This window comes from Misgurnus anguillicaudatus, chromosome 8, assembly GCF_027580225.2.
Source record: "Misgurnus anguillicaudatus chromosome 8, ASM2758022v2, whole genome shotgun sequence".
Taxonomy (NCBI): Eukaryota; Metazoa; Chordata; class Actinopteri; order Cypriniformes; family Cobitidae; genus Misgurnus; species Misgurnus anguillicaudatus.
In genome coordinates this window covers 6,148,604-6,167,964 of record NC_073344.2, presented here as the reverse complement: position 1 = coordinate 6,167,964, position 19,361 = coordinate 6,148,604, and the positions used below count along the sequence as shown (strand labels likewise).

Below are 19,361 nucleotides of genomic sequence, written 5' to 3'. Positions count from 1 at the left end.
TTCTTTTTGATATGTGAAATCAATGAGGTCCCGGTCCGCTTTGCGTGTTGTTTGGACATTGTATCAAAATCAACTGCTGCACAGAAAGCTGGGATCTGAGTTCTTATGAAGTTGTGATGTGAACAAGAAAAGGTCTGAGATCACTTCAGTTCTGTAGAGGACCAAAAAAAGAACTGGGTCCTCTTTTGAGTCCACTATATTGTGAACACCAAGAGGACTGAGGTCACATTCAGCTAGTTCCTTTTCTGGTTCACTTTAAGTGAACTGGGTTTGGTTCTTTTAAAATGAACTATATGTGAAAACACCCTTAGAGGACTGATTTAATACTGAACAATCTGTAATCATTGGTAAAAGATAGGGAGTAAAACACAATCTACAAGTTCCTTATGGCATTGCAAGGGTTATGTAGCACTGTAGACCGCTTTTAAGCTAACATGACATTAGGGGTCTGGATTTTCATGGTGTCCGTTGAATCGGTAAACTGTAATGAGTGGTCCGCACTCCGCAGCAACACTCATAAAAAATAAATGCAGTGTTTTCATTTAATTGCTAATGAATTATTGATACACTGTAACACTTAGAAGGTCAAATTTAAATGAGAATGCTTGAACATTGTCTGAAGGCAAGCTAATCATATTTTGTATTTAATAAATGTTTCCAGGGTTTTATTTTTTACCATTTCAATACAGATTTCCCATGACTACATAAGGATGCAATGGCTTTGTGTTTGTTTGTTTGTTTTTTCTTTCCTCCTTGTGCTAATTTGAAAATTGCCAGTATCACTGAAGACGATTGCCAGTATCTCTGATCAGATGCTGTGCAATAATAGGCCCGTCGTATGTGGTTGTTTAATTTCTATTAAAGCCCTGTGAATATAAGCTATTTAGGTGTAAGAGAAGGCTGGGCTTGGGCTCTGTGGGGTTGCTTGCTTTATTTGATGTGGAAGCTGTTGCCATGGTTTTGGTCCTGGGGGAATTGAGGCACAAGCTGTGACAATGTCTGTTACCTCATTTGACACCTGTGGCACACCTTGGATAGTTTTCGCTGGCGCGGAGCCGACGTCAGTAGGTTCGACAGCGGAGCGTTGCTGCGGTGGAGATCTGCAGGAATCTTGCCTTATTAACAAAAGACGTAGTTATTTTTGAATTCGCTCTCTCTTTTTTTCTGCCTCTGAAGCTCAGCCTTTGTCTCCCCCTCACTGTATCATATGTGTGTGGAAAGAGACTGCAGTGTGTGAAGAGAGATCTCTGTCAGAACGAGCATCCAGATCACCATGGATTCCTCCTCGTCGTCGTCGTCTTCTCAATGTGTGGTGCACGCTCTGGATTTACCTTTACCTCTGGATCTTGCTAGATCTGTGCCTCACACTCAGCGTTGTGAGTATGTTTGCTAGCATAAAGTTTTATAATCATTAGGTAATCGTCTATTTTCGAACAATGAAGCTTTTAGCCTAAAGTGCCAGGAGGGGAAAAATCGATAGCGTTGCTGAAATAGTTTTGTGGCTTGGCTAGCTCTAATGATCGGCCAGGAGTTCTCTCAGCTCGGCCATGCCTAAGATGAAAAGGACCACAACAGCACACATTGTTTCTTTTTCGTCAGGGTACCACCCTGAATGCCAGCATCTATATTTAATGCGCAGTGGAAGGCTTTCGGTTGCTTTTAAGAAAGTGATGTGATTGATACCTGCTCATGGACGATCTTGTTGCCCCGGTCCATTTAGATTAAGAATCCCTCGAGAACTGTGGGGCTTTCGACTGCAACACTTGACAGTTAATTGAACCCATTTCCTGCCTCTTCAGGCTCTTAGGTTCTCCCCCATGCACAGAGAGCTCCCTGCTCGTTCATTGATCTTCTCTCAGGTCCCTGCTCGTCTGGAGCCCGAGTCAGAGCCCAGAGTAACGTGCGCTGTTCGTGGGCAGCACGTTCACCGCCTCCCTTCTTACTCCTGCCCACTCCACTTTCCAGCATGAGACTGCTGCACACTTGATCTCCCAGCTGGTGAGGACAGGAAGGTTGCAAGTTGGCCAATGGATGGATTTCGGGCTGTCGGTTTTAACTTCGCGTCGTTCCTTGTTCGGGAGAGGATGCTGTAACCTTATCCAGGTGCACCCTCCCACCCAGCCGCTCTTCCACTTTTCCAGCTGCCTCGGGGCTTGACAGCTCTGCGCCGGCCCCAAGGGCTGTGATGAACTACATCTTTGGAAACAACACGCTGTACCCGCGAGGCGGTCGGGCCAACGCTGGATCAGGCCATGCCGCCCCGGGGACCAAACAGAGGCAGTGGACCAAACGGAGCTCGAGTGAAGAGCTGCCTTCGTCTTCCTCACGCTGGCAGCAGCTGCTGGCCTTCTTCTCGAGACGCGGGGCCTTCAGTGACTGCATCACAGCAGGTGCAACCCAGGTAACTCTTCGCCTGCTGCTTATGGAAAAATTGTGTTGCTTAGTGGGTGTGTTGTGTAGCTCATGGGCCTTAATGGAGTCAACTTTGTCTCTGTTATTTCTCCTAAAACTTGTTAGGAGAAATGAAATAGTGGAGTCATGGATCATTTTAATTGGAAAAACTTTGACTTTTGGTGTCTTGGCAAATCTGAGCACAATTTTTGAGATCTCTTTGGAAATTCTGTAAGGTGCTTTTGTCCAAAAACGTTCTCGAGAAACATTTGAGTGTTCATTAAATTTCATTACTATGTAGGGAAGTTTTTTTTCTTATAGTATATACATTATATAGATAGAGGCCCCTTACTGTAAAGTATCTAAACACTCCACACAGCATATTTTATCTATTCAGTTGAAAAGTTTTGGTTTGGTTTGGCTGTGGTCTTTTTGATTGGCGTGAAACAACTACATCCTTTAACACCATGTCATAATTAAACATGACAGGCATTTATTTGCTTTGCTTGTCTCTTCATGTTTGCAGAGGCAATAACATAATTGTAACATATAACTACAGGCAATAACGCTGCTATGAACAGATACTCAGCTTTTACAGATTTGTCTTTCAAAGTGACTTTGACTGTTTATATAAGTGTTGGTAAAATCCATTTTATGCGTACAATAAATTACATTTACTCATGTTATGAATTTGGCAGCCTTTTCCACTAAAAAGTCCATTTAATTGAGAGTTACAATGTATAATCATACTGGACAGTTTAAGTATCTCCTTTTTATAGGTAGAGGAAAGCACTCACCAAATGAATAATACCCCACTCATATGTACAGTAATCATAGGGATTACGTTTTGTGATCTGCCCCTCTGTTCTGTCTGTGCGTGACTGGTACCAAAAATCTGTCAGTCAGGTGATGGGTGCTTCTGAATTCAAGGACAAATGGTCACTCATTGTGTTATTGGGTCATGCCCTGAAATTAAAGCCCAAAGGCAAATAGAAGCCCAACAAAGGGTTTTCTTTTATTGCTTCCTTTGACCGGTTATCACACTTTGATAACTTCATATTTTTTTCATGAATGCTTTCCAAAAGCCATGCTTGGCAAGACATAAAGATAATGCAGTTAAACACAGTGTGTGTGTTTTTATTAACATACTGTACCATTAATCCATGAGAAGTTGTACTTTACAATGATTCTACCAGAAGTGAGAAGTGTTTCCCACTTATATGTTTGTAAAACACAAATGTTCTTTAAATCTATAATCATGAAATCCCATCTTTCTGTTAGACCATATAGTCATGTGAAGATTGACAAAACGTTGCTATGCAACACAAATAATGATCGTCTACAGGTGCTGCACAGTGATATTAATAGTAGGTCTTTTTCTGTAAATAAACCATGGTTGTTGACATTAGAATCAAGAACCATAACCATCCTTTTATAAGGTCCATTATTCAGACTGTAAGTTATTTGCAGTTGCGAATCAACATAGAAACTTTGAGCAAATAATATACAGAATTTGCAGTTGATGGTGTGCGTTTTTCATAACTTCAAACTTTATTGAAAGACTTTGAATTTCTGTGAATGTGTAATTACATTGAAATTGCATATGACTCTATGGAGTGTGCTGTTTTTTTTTTTTAATTTAAGCATTTGGCAGACCCTTTTGTCCAAAGCAACATTACAAGAATATACATTTTTAAGCATGTCAAAAGATCAAATCTTATTTAAAGGGGATGTATTGTGAAAATCTGACTTTTTTCATGTTTTAGTGCTATAATTGGGTCCCCAGTGCTTGTATCAACCTAGAAAATGTGATAAAGAACAAACCAGTAATTTTTTTACAAGCATGTGAAAAAATAGGTCATTCAAATTTGGCTTCCCTTGTGATGTCAGAAGGGGATAATACCGCCCCTTAATCTGCACTATCCAACCACGACACTGCCATTTAGTGCAGAGATCAAATCATTTGCATTTTAAAGGACACACCCAAAACTGCACATTTTTGCTTACACCAACAAAGTGGCAATTTTAAAGGGATAGTTTGGCCAAAAATGATATTAAACCCATGATTTACTCGCCCCCAAGCTGTCTGAGATGCACATGTCCATCGTTTTTCAGACAAACACATTTTCAGATATTTCAGATAATGTTTTAGATCTTTCAGTTAATCAAATGTAAAGCCATGGGGTCCACGACCTTCAAGTCCAAAAAATGTGCATCCACCCTTCACAAAACAAACCCAAACGGCTACAGGATGATAAATAAAGGTCTTCTGAGGGTAATCCGTGCGGTGGTGTTGTTGAAATATCCATATTTAAAACTTTATAAACGAAAATAACTACCTTCCGGTAGCAGCGCCATCTTAGATTCCTCTGTATTCAGGAGAGAGTATTAGCGTAGTGTAAGCACTTTTCTTAGTGACGAATGACAAATTTGGAGGGGGCGGGGGCACAGAGAAGCAGCAGAGAAACCTCCGTAAACGGCGTAAGCTCTCATCCTGAATGCGTACGCGACTAAGATGGCGGCATTACTGGATGCGAGTTATTTTCGTTAATAAAGTTTTAAATGTGGATATTTCTACAACGAAACTGTGCGGATTATCCTCAGAAGGCCTTTGTTTATCATCGTGGAGCCGTTTGGATTTATTTTGTGAAGGATGGATGCACATTTTTTAGACTTGAAGGTCGTGGACCCCATAACTTCACATTTGATTAACTGAAAGATCTAAAACATTTTCTAAAATAACTGAAAATGTCATCGTCTAAAAAATGGTATGGCATCTCGGACGGCTTCGGGGTGAGTAAATCATGGGTTTAATATAATTTTTGGCCGAACTATCCCTTTAACATGCTATAAATTATTTATATAATATTTTGAGCTAGAACTTCACATACATACTTTGGGGACACCACATATTTATTTGACATCTAAAGTTTTGTGAAATGTCCCTTTAAAGCTTCTAACATATAAGCACACACATTTGCATGGTCACTTTTCTTTAGCATTGATGCCAACACTACTGAATGTTCAGATTCTTTAGTAATACGATTAAAACAAAATTTATATCCATTTAAGCGTAGCTAGTGTTAGTTCTTTAATTTAAAACAATTCTCATTCTATTCCAGTGTAATAATGAAAAATTTTCCAAAGCCTTAAATAACTGGGCTTAAGCCTAGTCCCAGACCAGAATCGTTGTTAACTGAAAACAGCTTGCACTGACATACTGTATCTGTCCTAAGGTATCTGTAAAGCTACTCTGCTCATCTGCAGAAAATCTATTTTTATGTGAACATTACCTCATCTTGTTGTTTTTTACTGCTGTGTGCAATACAATTCGCTCATGTTCAAATTAATTCTACACTGCACCTACGTGAACCTCAAATCCAATTTGTATCTTAATAAATGCAATAAGCCCCTATACATAAAAGACACCAAGAGTTTGTGATGCAACGCATTCATTGCTGTATTGAATTACAAATGCATAATGAGCACTGCAAACTTTTTTAGAAATGTGCCCAGATACAGCCTGCTTTCTCAGAAGGTATTAAATTCTTAGCTGCAAGTTAGCAGTTGGTGATCCATCTGATATTCAGATGCCGTTAGCATAATGCAATCAATATTTGTTTCACGACGGGCATTGTATTGCAGATATTGTACCATTATAGATACTACATTACGTCTGTCTGGAAGCAATTAAGTATTAATTCTTCTATGTGTAACAAAAACTGCATGATGTCTGACGTCTGACATCAATGTTAACCATATTTTGTATATGTTATAGCTGAATGTATCAAATGTCCTCAAAAAGTACCTTGTGAGCTAAATAAAGATTTTGGCAATGCTTTGATCTGACAAGGAGAGATATATGCTTTAAAGTAACCCGAAGACATTGCCTTTAAGATTTACGGCTCATTTGAAATCAAGGATGCATGCAAATCTATGGTTAAAAAATAATATGCATGACATGTAACTCATCTTAATTTAAAAAAGACATTATGCTTAAAGGGAAATTCCGCCTTGAAATGATCCTAGGGTTAATAACAAACGTGTACCGAGTTCGACCGTTCACTGGAGTTTGTTTTCATGCTAGTCTAACGTGACCAGTGTTATTGCTAAACGCAAATTAGCATGTTATGGTAGCCTTCGGGGCATCAGTGCATTAAAAACGAAATCGCTATGTCTATACTACTAATAATGCTCAAAATATCCCCACACTTACACTGTAGCACAATGAGGGTCTCTATATGTAAACCGAAGCATTGAGAACTTTGCAAGTGTACAGGCAGTTTATTAAAAAGAAACACTTACCGTTCACGTCTGGATCACATATCCATGCGGGCGCCATCTTGGGAAAACTGAACTCTCGCGTGAAAGCACAACGCCTGTTCCGGGCAACAACGTTTCACGCGAGAGTTTAGTTTCCCAAGATGGCGCCCGCATGGATATTTGATCCAGACGTGAACGGTAAATGTTTCTTTTTAATAAACTGCCTGTACACTTGCAAAGTTCTCAATGCTTCGGTTTACATATAGAGACCCTCATTGTGCTACAGTGTAAGTGTGGGGTTATTTTGAGCATTATTAGTAGTATAGACATAGCGATTTCGTTTTTAATGCACTGAAGCCCCGAAGGCTACCATAACATGCTAATTTGCGTTTAGCAATAACACTGGTCACGTTAGACTAGCATGAAAACAAACTCCAGTGAACGGTCGAACTCGGTACACGTTTGTTATTAACCCTAGGATCATTTCAAGGCGGAATTTCCCTTTAAATTGTAAATATGCGAATGGCCTAGTTTTTGTTCTAAAAACCTTAAAGAGACAGGAACAATATGATATGGTAAGAGTATGGTAACTTCTAATGTATACACGTGTTACTGTAGCTCACTTTGTAGATCATTGCATTAGTAGCACAAAGGTTGTGGGTTGGTAACACTTATACCATTGAAATGTATACCTTAAAGGGATACTCCACTTTTTTTGAAAATATGCTCATTTTCCAGCTCCCCTAGAGTTAAACGTTTGATTTTTACCATTTTGGAATCCATTCATGTGATGTCCCAGTCTGGCGGTACCACTTTTAGCATAGCTGCGTAATATCATAATATCGTCTACCACGCCTAGTTTGCCGCTTGAACAGTTTGAATGCATTTTCGCGTCTAGAGTGAAGTAGACGCGCGTCAGAGACAAAATCCGCTTCTTGTGGGAGGGGCAAGTGCTATGTGGTTGTCTGTTTGCAAGATGGCTGATGTTGACTGTGCATTTATTGAGAGAGTTACCGGTTTGTATTTGGTCACCTTACTATAGGGGGAAAATAAACGGCGCAGGTCGATAAACGTCACGTGACTCAAAAGTGAAATGTGTATTTACAACTTACCAGGTTGCCCAACGTCCTCACTGACACTCTTCCAAGCGAGGTCCTTTTTATTCCTGTCTCTATAGAAATAAGAGCTTGTGTTGTATAGCTCCGGGTGACTGCTTACAAACAATATTGAGCCTTCCTTCATGTTGAATAAGTGACTCCAGGCGGGGCTGCCGCCACCGCAGCAAGCAGGCTCCTGATTGGTTAACGCGCAAAAATCTACCAAAGTTAAAATTTTTCAACTTGGGCGTCAGCCGCAAATTCGCGTCAAACGCAAAATGCACCAAAAGCACCATTCCCGTGTACCGCGCCAGACGCTCAATTTGTGCCATTCGCGTGAACTACACGCGCAAATGAGACAGAATCGCGTCTACTGCGCCGTGCCGTCGGTCTTAGTACACAATGTAACTACAGAACAGTCAAGTTTTAACTAGGAAAAATATCGAAACTCTTTGGTTATTATTGAGCTCGATGCTAAATGGTCTAATCAGATTCAATGGATTGTGCTAAGCTATGCTAAAAGTGGTACCACCAGATCCAGAGATTGGCTAAATGGATTCCAAAACTGTAAAAGTCTAATTTTTCAATCAAGCTCTGGGGGACCTGAGGGTGAGCATGTTTTTTTTTAAGTTTAGTGTCCCTTTAAGTTCGCTGTAAGTCACTTTGAATAAAAGTGCCTGCCAAATGTGTAAATCTTACTGTATATTTCTGGGCTTCTTAATTACAATTTAATTAAAATATTGATGCGATGAAGCCTTGTAAAAAAGAATTTGTGATTAAAATCTAACTCTCGTGTGTGTGTGTGTGTGTGTGTGTGTGTGTGTGTGTGTGTGTGTGTGTGTGTGTGTGTGTATATTCTGTATGCAGCAGATAGACAAACTTGATATTTTTATGTATTGGAATGTAATTTACAGTAGTGTAGAGATTTTCTCATTTTGAGAATTGATCATGTTAGAATTTTTACATGGATATCTTAAGCGAAAGGCAGACTGACCATTGTAAACAAATCATACTGTAAAACATACTATAGCATTAGCTTAATGCACATTATTATTGCATTACTTTTTGTGTATAGACTCAGATATCGATGTAATAGAAAAGCAGTTTGTTGCTGGCTTCTACCCATAATGTGCAATACAGTAATATGTATATAATATGTCTCGGTGCCACCTGTTTCTCTTGCTGGAATGATACCGTATGCCAAGTTTCAAACATACACCCACCAAGACATGAAGCACACCTTCCTGTGATTTACTGTTTTAAGTAAGAAGCTAATTGTGAAAACTTGTAACTTGGTATAGCACTTCTTATATTATTGCTTTCCTATGACAAATCGCTTGATTGTTCCCTTATCTTTGTAAGTCGCTTGGATAAACGCGTATGCTAACTGTAAATGTTTACTACTGTTTGTGTCAGGTTAAATTAGATAGAAACTGTGGAAACTCTTACTGTTGAAATGATTTTGACTATATTTACCCTAACTAAACACAAGTAGATGTAAATGTGCAACTAAATATCCCAGCATAGGTTCCCCAGCAAATTCATGTTAAGGAACAAGTTTAAGATTCGCTGCAGTCATCCTGTGAGCATGCATAGCCTTGCAGGTCTCGCTGCAGCTTCAGCTGTTGCCATGGCGTTACCATAGCAATCATCAAGCAAGGACATTTCATCATGTGGTAGCACTTGTTTATTTATTTCTGGTATCTGTCGAACATAGAGGTTTGCATGACATCGCCTCCTTCATCAGGGACGCTGAGCAGGTGGAAACTCTTGCTCTGGGGTAAACAACAGATGAGACGGTCATTGATTCATCAATCAACGTTGTGTTATCCACCCAATCGCTCTTCGTGACCCTGCCCATTAACCCTATTAGTTCAGCCGAGACAAAAGAAGGAGCCTTCTTGCTGGCGTAATTTATGACCGCTGCAATGTTGTAGTAGATTAAAATTTCTTCTCAGGGAGACGACAGCTTCTCAGTATGTGGAGATGCGGCGTTCCTGTACAAGCTGGCCGATGGTAGGTGGAGGAGAGATATCTGTGGGCTGTGTGTGAGTAGGAGACATTCTCTTCAATGAATCACGGCAACAGAACATTTTGTTTCCCAGTTTAAAACAATACAGATCTGGTTTCAACAAATAAGACGCAGTCCATATTAGAGTGGTTTTTTGTTGTTGTTGCAATGGACAATCGAGTGCTCATTAATAAATAATTTGCCATTAAGCTGATGCTTTCATTCAAAACAGCATATTGTGGTACTTTGTATTGGCAGCACCTCTTGACCAGATTGGGGTTAAGTATGTACAAGTACACGTACAGCTGTGGTTACTGTCTCTCAAAGGCAGGGCTATAGTTTCAGTGGAAAACTATGAGCGGTAACGACATCGTTGAATATTTAGACAGTCTTTAAGGGGGAATTACAACATTTTCTAGGTTAATAGAAGCATTGGGGACCCAATCATAGCACTTAAACATGGAAAAAGTCAGATTTTCATGCCATGGCCCTTTTAAGTGCAGCCCAGCACCACACCTAGAAATTTAACAGTGGTGTCTTTAGGTTTGCAGCTGGACTATTACAAGATATAAGCTATATTATTCCATAAGCTATATTAACAGAATGTATAAAACACTAAGCTAATGTCAGCAGTCTCCCTGTAAGCAAACCAACCGAGTGTCAGCATCAAGGAACCAAAACTCCACTTATGGGGAAAAAACCTTGAGTTTAATAGGGACAGTTTAATAACTTTTTTTTAAAAAAAGTTAAAGGAATGGTCTACTCATTTTCAGTGTTGAAATATGTTGTTGCCTTAGCTGGGAGTTGTTGATGCGTCCCTCTGTCATCTGTGTGCGTGCACGTAAGCGCTGGAGCGCGCTGTGATGCTTCGATAGCATTTAGCTTAGCCCCATTCATTCAATGGTACCATTTAGAGATAAAGTTATAAGTGACCAAACACATCAACGTTTTTCCTATTTAAGACGAGTAGTTATAAGAGCAAGTTTGGTGGTACAAAATAAAACGTAGCGCTTTTCTAAGCGGATTTAAAAGAGGAACTATATTTTATGGCGTAAAAGCACTTTTGGGAGTACTTGGACTCGGCGCAGTAACACCCTCCCTCTCCCATTATGAGAGTGAGAAGGGAAGCGGACTTTTCAGGCGAGTCGAAGTACTCCCAAAAGTGCTATTACGCCATAAAATATAGTTCCTCTTTTAAATCCGCTTAGAAAAGCGCTACGTTTTATTTTGTACCACCAAACTTGCTCGTATAACTACTCGTCTTAAATAGGAAAAACGTTGATGTGTTTGGTCACTTCTAACTTTATCTCTAAATGGTACCATTAAATGAATGGGGCTAAGCTAAATGCTATCGAAGCATCGCAGCGCGCTCCAGCGCTTACGTGCACACACACAGATGATAGAGGGATGTATCAACAATTCTTAGTTAAGGTAATAACATATTTTAATATTGAAAATGAGTAGACTATTTCTTTAAGGGCCATATAATTTTTTCTTCTTTTAGGGCCATTTCCATGTAAGATAAAAGGCTGTTTAATTTGACTCTTGTTTTATCATGTTAATTAACTAAATCTTTGATAGTCAAAGATATGAGCAGTGGTGGAGCCAGAGGGGTGTCCCGGGTGGCACTGACTGGCCACCCCAAATTTAATGCGCTAGTTTCACTCCCTTTAATAATTCGCTTCGTATTATTCGGCATGTTTATTTCGATGTGCGGCAGCGAAGCACATTATTAAAAACATGTTTTCCAATATTTAACTATGTTCTTGTCTCAACTTAAAGGGACACTTCAGTGATTTGCATTAAGCTTTGTATTGTTTGAACCCCAGTCATGTTTTTGAATGGTCGTGCATCATTTCCTCAGTTTCCCCTGAGACGGGAGAAATACAGATTTCAGTGTTGCACTTCCTTTTTTCATTGATGTAAAAACCATAATTTTGCAACATTGAAAGAAGGAACTGCTGTATCTTTGTCGAGGGTGTAAGACTACAAACACTCATTCCTCATTTTTCCAAGATGGGGGCTATTGGTGGGACCCACTCACGTTACAGACCTATTACATATAAGTGGGTGGGACTTACGAAAATATACGAAAACAGACGGAAAAAACAATAAGCTGTCATCTAAATGCTAAGCTAAGCTAACAGACGTTGTGGAGTGAGCCAGACTTCATGTTACAATAATAGCGGAAGTTAATCAATATTATATGGAAGAGGGTGATTTCGCAAGCCTGATGCTCTAATCCGCTGTTCATGGCACCTTTATAAGCCACAATACAACAAATAGCTCAGGCAGATGGAGGAACAGAAGCCCGAGGAGTAGGCCGGAGCCTGGGCTTCGGCTGCGTAGAGGAGCCCGGAAAGACGCAGCAACCCTCGGCCTCTGCGCAGAGAAGCCCAGACTGGCGAGAGCTTGGACGGACTAGTAGTGGCTGTACTCTCACTGTGTGCTTTCTTTATAACATTTCCGCATCAGATCAGGATATGGACGTTTGTTGGGTGAATGTTCCCGGAGAAGAGAGGTACTTTGCGTGTGTTTATTTCACTGACGTGTTTCGGCTTACGAGCACAAGCGCTGAGCCAGCACATCTGTTGAGTATACATATTGTGCGGTGGACGCGATTGTGTGCAGGATGCGGCATTTTCTCTCTGGGAGTGTACGTGTTTGGCCAAGCACTCTCAAAAATATATCAGAAACTGAATGAAGCTTGCTTCTACCCAAGTCTGACTATAAAGTGAGTGTTTCTATTTTCTTTGTTATACCAATGTGGCATGTATGTAAACAATAGCATATCTGAGCGGTGTTACGATTAATGAGAATGGCTTGCAGAGCTGTGCATTGTGGTGCATTGGGGGAGTTGTAGTTTTCCATACAAATGTGCCCTAAAGTCTTTTCTCGGGTCAAATTGGCACAAAATTCTAAATTTATGTTCCATTTCGACTACAAATATGACCCACTTTCAATAAAGATTAATGTTTCTACCGATAATACATACCCATCTTTTTTCAATGCATGCACTTTTAATTTTTGTACAGCGCCTTCTGAATGTGTTAGCATTTAGCCTAGCTCCATTCATTCCTACGGCTCCAAACAGGGATAAATTTAGAAGCCAACAAACACTTCCATATTTTCCCTATTTAAAGACTTTTACATGAGTAGTTACATGAATAAGTATGGGGGCGCAAAATAAAACTTGTTTGGAGCCATAGGAATGATTGGGGCTAGGCTAAATGCTAACACATTCAAGAAGCGCTGTACAAAGATTAAAAGTGCACGCATTGAAAAAAGATAGGTATGTATTAATTAATCTAAGTTGAGGTAAGAACATAGTAAAATATTGATAAACGGTGATGTTTTCTTTTAAGAGAAGAGAATATTAATGTTGCGAACACGATTTTATCGTAAGTTTGAAGAGTATAGTATTTGTCTTTTTGTGGAGTCTAAGCTTATTTAATATAGACTGGCCTGTTTGCCATGTCATGTTTTTATTATTCAAGTGATCATTTTACTTCATAATGATAAGATTTAATGTGTTGGACTAGACTGCCACCTTGAACTTGAAAACGCAACGCGCATCATGTTAGCGACATGGCACTTCGATTACGTGCGTGCACAAAGCTTAAATGAGTTCATGTTCGTATCTTTTTGGCTGAAATGGACAAATCCACAAAACATTTGTTATACTGTAGTGTTCATTAAACAGCTGGTTTTGTATTCTTAACTGAATAACATTTTATTGCATTCCGATTCGCTTTTACTGTATAACCCTGATAAACTGTTTTTAAATAACAAAATAAGAAATTGCTTAGTGTTAAGCGCTGCTATTTGTACTTTCCTGACCAACTTCTATCTAAGTGACTGCAGTTAACAAGTTTAAGTAAAGTTTTCTCGCTTCAGTTACATTTTTTGCAGTGCAGTAGGAAGATATCTAATGTGGGGTAATGTGAGCAATCATGAGATTCATTCATGCTTTTTTGATACAGGGTTAGACATTGTTTTTGTTTCATAAACTATATGGACCCCCTAAAGTAGCCTTGGCCGCCCCCTGGCCACCCCATTTATAAAATTCTAGTTCCGCCACTGTATATGAGGAAAATAAAATTAGCTATTAAACTATATTTTCTATATAATATCTATATTGTAGGAGTGTGATATAGCTCTAAATCATCACGGCTGTGATTAGGCCAGAGGCCAAGTGTCCCAATGTATAGTGAGCCAGTGTCCTTTCCTGCAGTTGCAAACTGCATTTTTGCATGGTTTTAAGGGCATTTCGGGGAGGAGAGATGCATTAACAGATGCTCCAGATAAAGAGAAAATGATGCTGGGAAGGGCTCTTAGCCAATCAGATTCGAGAACCAGAAAGAACTGTTGTATAAATATATATAATATTTTTCCAATTTTCTGTGGTTTCTTTTTATCTTTCATGTAAATCTGCTTTGAAAAAAGCAACCTTGCAAAAAGGAGCTTTATAAATAAATTGGACAAGTATCAGATCTCTTAATTTTATTTTTCAGTTACTTGATGAAATCCTAAGGCTAACGTGTATAATTTAAAAGCAGTGTTTTCAAACATGTTTCACTTATCTCGTATTCATTACAAAGGAAGTGAATGTTAAAGGAATATAATTATTGGCAGCGTCTCCCTTTGTGGTTTAGGCTGTTGAAGCGCAGAGTATAATGTCTTTAAGTTCTTGAGATGCATTTATTATAGTGTAGTGGCTGTACTCCGTAATGTAATAAGAAGCGATGTCTCAGAAGTGAAATGCATCTCTATGGTCTCTCTCTTAAGTGTACTGCAAGGAGGAGACCAATTGAATAAATATCATGTTCTTGTACTCTTAAAACTTGTACTTTTTGGTCATAAATACCCTGTATTTAATGGCCACTGGCTTTTGAACAAGTTCATTAGACCCAAGCAGAGGAAGGATGTAATGTCTATCAAGTCTCGTGAACAGCTGTCTTTATTGATTAAAAGGAAATGCAAGCCGGTAACATAAGATGTTGGCCTAAATCAAGTCTTCGGGGTAAACCTGAACAACACTGCTAGTCTACAATCGAGTTTTGAAACAAAATGATATATATTAGGCTTGTTATGGATTTTACAGATCAATGTTATTGCCTACATTTTGCATTAGCAACCAGTCTCTTTGATCAGTACTGATTTAGTCATCCAGAGTCTGCTTTTGTCTTTTCTTTTTTTTAATGCAGACAATATTTGCAAGTTTAAAGTCCTTTAGTTTAAAGCATTTAGCTAGCTCAGTTTTCTACTATGGAGAGACAACTGTGAGCCTAATGATGCAAGTTTTTTTTAAATATTTAATATAAACTACAGCTGGTTTAAATTATTATTTTTTTATCAAAAGGCAACACATCTCACCTTGTTTTATACATTAATGGACCTCAGATAAAACAGACTATATGACGCCATAATAAGTGGATTTAAAAAAATATATATTTAAGAGTGGTAGAAGTGAAATATTAGGCCTTTTTGCTTCAGTCCGAGTATGACTGTGTGTATGGAGCCATCTGCTGTACAGCATGAGGTGTATCTGTCTGTTTTATATGCAAGAAAAAGATCACTATGGTCATTGAGGGTCCAGAGATTTTTTTTAGCATATGATATGTAAAACATTTTTTATTTTATTCAGGTTTAAACAAAAAATCAGTAGCAAAAGTTTACTAATAAATTTAATGTGTTGTTTTTAGCACTATCACTCATTGATGTTTTTCCAGTTCATTGTAATTTTCCTTTCAGTGTTCGTTTTTGGGTTGTTTGAAAGTCCTCAAGCAGAAGTGTTCTCTGTCTCTCCTTTTCTTTCCTCTTTCTATTACCCCCCCCCCCCCCCCCCCGTCGCTTTAAGACACAGCACAGGGAGCAATAAAGGGTGCAGTCGACAGGAAACAGTACATTCACATCTGGCCAATCCTAATGTACATCTAGCCCGTCTGTTATCTCTGACCACATCAGTGCCTGAGGCGATTCTCTTTATTACATTGGACAACATGAAAACTAGGGCTGGGCAATGTTTTTGAATATTGTCCCAATATTTTTCAGTGTTTGATGATATTTGATATGTATATTTTAAATATTTGTAATTATATTTGTAAAAGTTATTTATTCACTGTAAAATTGCTTAACAACTTACAAGACATTTAAGCTAGATATTATTATCAGTATTTGTGTTCCCTGTGCATCGAACTCAAAGCAGTTATGTTTTGTTTTGCATTTTTTTATTTGGGAGTTTTTGCTGTCGCTGGAGGAAGCCAGTGCTGTCCACTGACCGGAGTAACTTTAAAGAAGTACTTAATGCATTAACAAATGTAACATTTAATTAATATGACAGAGACGCACATCTGTATCTAAAATAAAATGAGACAGGAGATCAAGTGATTGACGTTTACACTTCTCATTACATTTATATGACGTTTACGTTGGGCATTAAGCAGACGCTTCATATAGAGATGAAGGAAAGCGTGAAGATTTGTCATTACGTGCATATATGTAATGCATATATTTGTCATTACTTTATATGTGTAGAAAAATAAGTAGGGTATAACACTGTATACTATCATTTATATAATAATAACAATATAGATCATGCATAATAATTTATAATACAAAAAATATTATTATATAACATGATATAAATTATAATAAAAAATGTATATATCAACATCATACACATTATAATTATAGCCTAGTATTTAATTACAGGGTACGTGATTATTGCGTACGTGCATATATGTAATGCATATATTTGTCATTACTTTATATGTGTAGAAAAAATAAGTAGGGTATAACACTGTATACTATCATTTATATAATAATAACAATATAGATCATGCATAATAATTTATAATACAAAAAATATTATTATATAACATGATATAAATTATAATAAAAAATGTATATATCAACATCATACACATTATAATTATAGCCTAGTATTTAATTACAGGGTACGTGATTATTGCGTACGAGTGGTTTTGCGTACATTTATAAGACATTTTGATACGAAAGTTTTTGTTGAATCACGATTTGTTCGTGAAACATCCGTGTGCACATCTCAAGCACAAATTTGTGCATATGCAAGCTTAGTGAATGAGACCCATTATTTTAATTTATAAAAATGTGGAGTCTCTGTTTTAAGTACCGTATTTTTCGGTTTATAAGCCGTGTTTTTTTCATAACTTGGCTGGTGCTGCGTCTTATAGTCAGGTGTGCCTTGTAAGTCAGTATGAATACATTTTGACATTTATGAGGCAAGAGACATCATTACCGTCTACAGCAAGAGTCCGCTATATGCCTCTCCTGTATTTATGTAATTTAATGGATTCAGTAATGTGGAATGACGAGTATGCGAACTTCACGCTAGTTGGCTTGTTCTGTTAATTTAGACTATTCAACCTTCTAGGTAAGTTCAGTATGCTATGGTTTATCGTTTAAATAACTGATAATATTACTTTAACGTACAGACATCTATTCAGCTTACGGTTCTGTCTGCTATTGTTTAGTTGAATAACTCGCCTTTCCAGATTAAATGTCTGTTCTTTGGCTTGGATTTTGTGAAATAATTTTCTAAATAAACGCGACATATAGTCCACTGCGACTTATATATGTTATTTCGTCTTAATGACGCATTTTTGAATGATGCGGCTTATACTCCGGTGCGGCTTATAGTCCGGAAAATACTGTACTAAAGCAAGCAGTTTGAACTTTGATGCGTCAGAGATAAAAAAAAATGTCCTTATACTTGCAAGTTTCTCATTGTATTTTATGCTTTTTACTTTATTCTATAAGAAACTGGTTAAGATAAACTATAGGGTTGTATATTCAAATAATATAAAGTTTGCATATTTGATTACTCAATTGATTTAATAATTAATTTTTACAAACCATATATAGAGCATATATCATATTAAAGTGATGCTTCGTTGATCCTTATATGCTTAAATAAAAAAATAAACAGTGCAGAGCTATGAATAACAAAGCATTAAGCGTGAATGCAGGTATAAATAAAGCTTTGTTGTGAATAGTCAAGGTAAAGTAATTCAAATATTTCCTCACGTTCTCCACCATCATATGCTTCCATACACAGCACAGGCCCGTTCGGTAAGCATTTAATAGAGATTGCGTTTATCCCCTGTGACCCATCACTTTGTGACCCGAGTTAATGCTTTGAATCAGACTACAAAAAGCCTTGTGAATCAGACGTGCAGGGTGCAAATCCGCTGTTGTTCGAGAAGCGCTGCGCAGACCGTCCTAAGCGAGCACCGGACACAAATGCTGAAATCAAGAATGGAGCATTGATTATTCATGCCTGCAGAAAGGACTGTGTGCTGTCATGTGCAGTGCCCATTGGAGCTCATTAATTGGCGAGCAAGTGCAGGGGGATGACAGTGAGCGAGGCGGAAAGAGACATAGAGAGTAAGAGAGGTTTGGCAGAAGAGTGGAATCAAGGGTAAAGGACGGGATTTACTGTACGGCCACGGTGTGTCCTCTCTTTTACCAGATTCATCATTTTGCAGACTGCACCATTCATCTTTTAACCTGGCATAAGCGTGCTGGTCTCTTGTAGTGACCTTACGCTTGAAAAATAATGAACACCTACTGCCACAATCATGAATACTGCTGTGGGGCTTACGTGGACTGTCGGCATGGGTTGCCAGAGGTGGCCAACTGCAACCATCCCATCATGCACCAAAGGGTGGGACATATGCAAGGTGCGCTCACCGGAATGTCGAGACAAACGGTACAACAACCGCAGTTCCATCATCATTTTCACCATCATTTGCACCAGCAGCAACAACTGCCTCACCTGTCTCCACCCACCCTGGTGAGCATCCAGCAGGCTCCTCTGATGTCCCGCAGGGCTCCGCAGTACAGTTCCTGCACCCTTCCGGCTTTTACCAAGAGCAGAGGCAAGTTCACCAACCTGAGGGACAGTGTCAAAAAGAGCCCCACCAAAAGCACAGCTAAAGTCAGAGCCTCTTCCAGTGGCTTGTGGCTTGGCAATACTTGGGGCACGTTTTCATTGGATAAGGTATGTGTCCTAGGAGATGGCACTGTGAGAGGAAGTTGGTTTTGGTCTTTGGAGGTAGTTTTGGTTATTTTATTTTTAACCCTGATGTCCGTTACAAAGTGTTTGTGTAGTTGTTGCTTAAGATTTATAATTGGTGAATTGGCTTTGAGAAGACATTATTAGAGGTGTAAAGCGTGTTATTTAAATCAGGTGTATTATTATTCAAAATCTGCATGAACAAACTATGTAAAATTAATTTTTATTAAAGTTAACACTGCAAAATTAAGATTCTTTTCTTGATGAGTAAAACGACCCAAGAAAATAAGTCTAGTTTTTAGACCAAAATATCAAATTTAAGTGATTTTGTGCATAAAACTGCCAATGGGGTAAGTAAAAAAAAATCTTGAACATTTTTCTTAAACACTAAATTCCCAAAAAATTCAAGAAAATTTGCTTACCCAATTGGCAGATTTTTTTGCTTGTTTCATGCACAAAATCACTTAAATTTGATATTTTTGTTCTAAAAACTAGACTTATTTTCTTGGATCGTTTTGCTCATCAAGAAAAAGCATCTTAA

The 19,361-nt window shown here is 38.4% G+C and overlaps 1 protein-coding gene across 20 annotated transcripts in view; it reads left to right on the top strand.

Moving 5' to 3' along the window:
- The window catches only part of dlg1a (discs large MAGUK scaffold protein 1a), a 181,635-nt gene that overhangs the window by 94,970 nt on the left and 67,304 nt on the right, over positions 1-19,361 (top strand). The window contains exon 1 of one of the 20 annotated variants that reach the window (XM_073870198.1): positions 1,027-2,401. The exons of 15 other annotated variants lie outside the window; for them this stretch is intronic. In XM_073870198.1, the coding sequence (XP_073726299.1) occupies positions 2,186-2,401 (216 nt within the window). In that variant the 5' untranslated portion in view covers positions 1,027-2,185. Of the gene's footprint in view, positions 1-1,026; positions 2,402-18,223; positions 18,806-19,361 lie in introns of those variants that run through there. 4 more of the 20 variants (XM_073870201.1, XM_073870205.1, XM_073870206.1 and 1 more) reach the window with 4 other exon arrangements.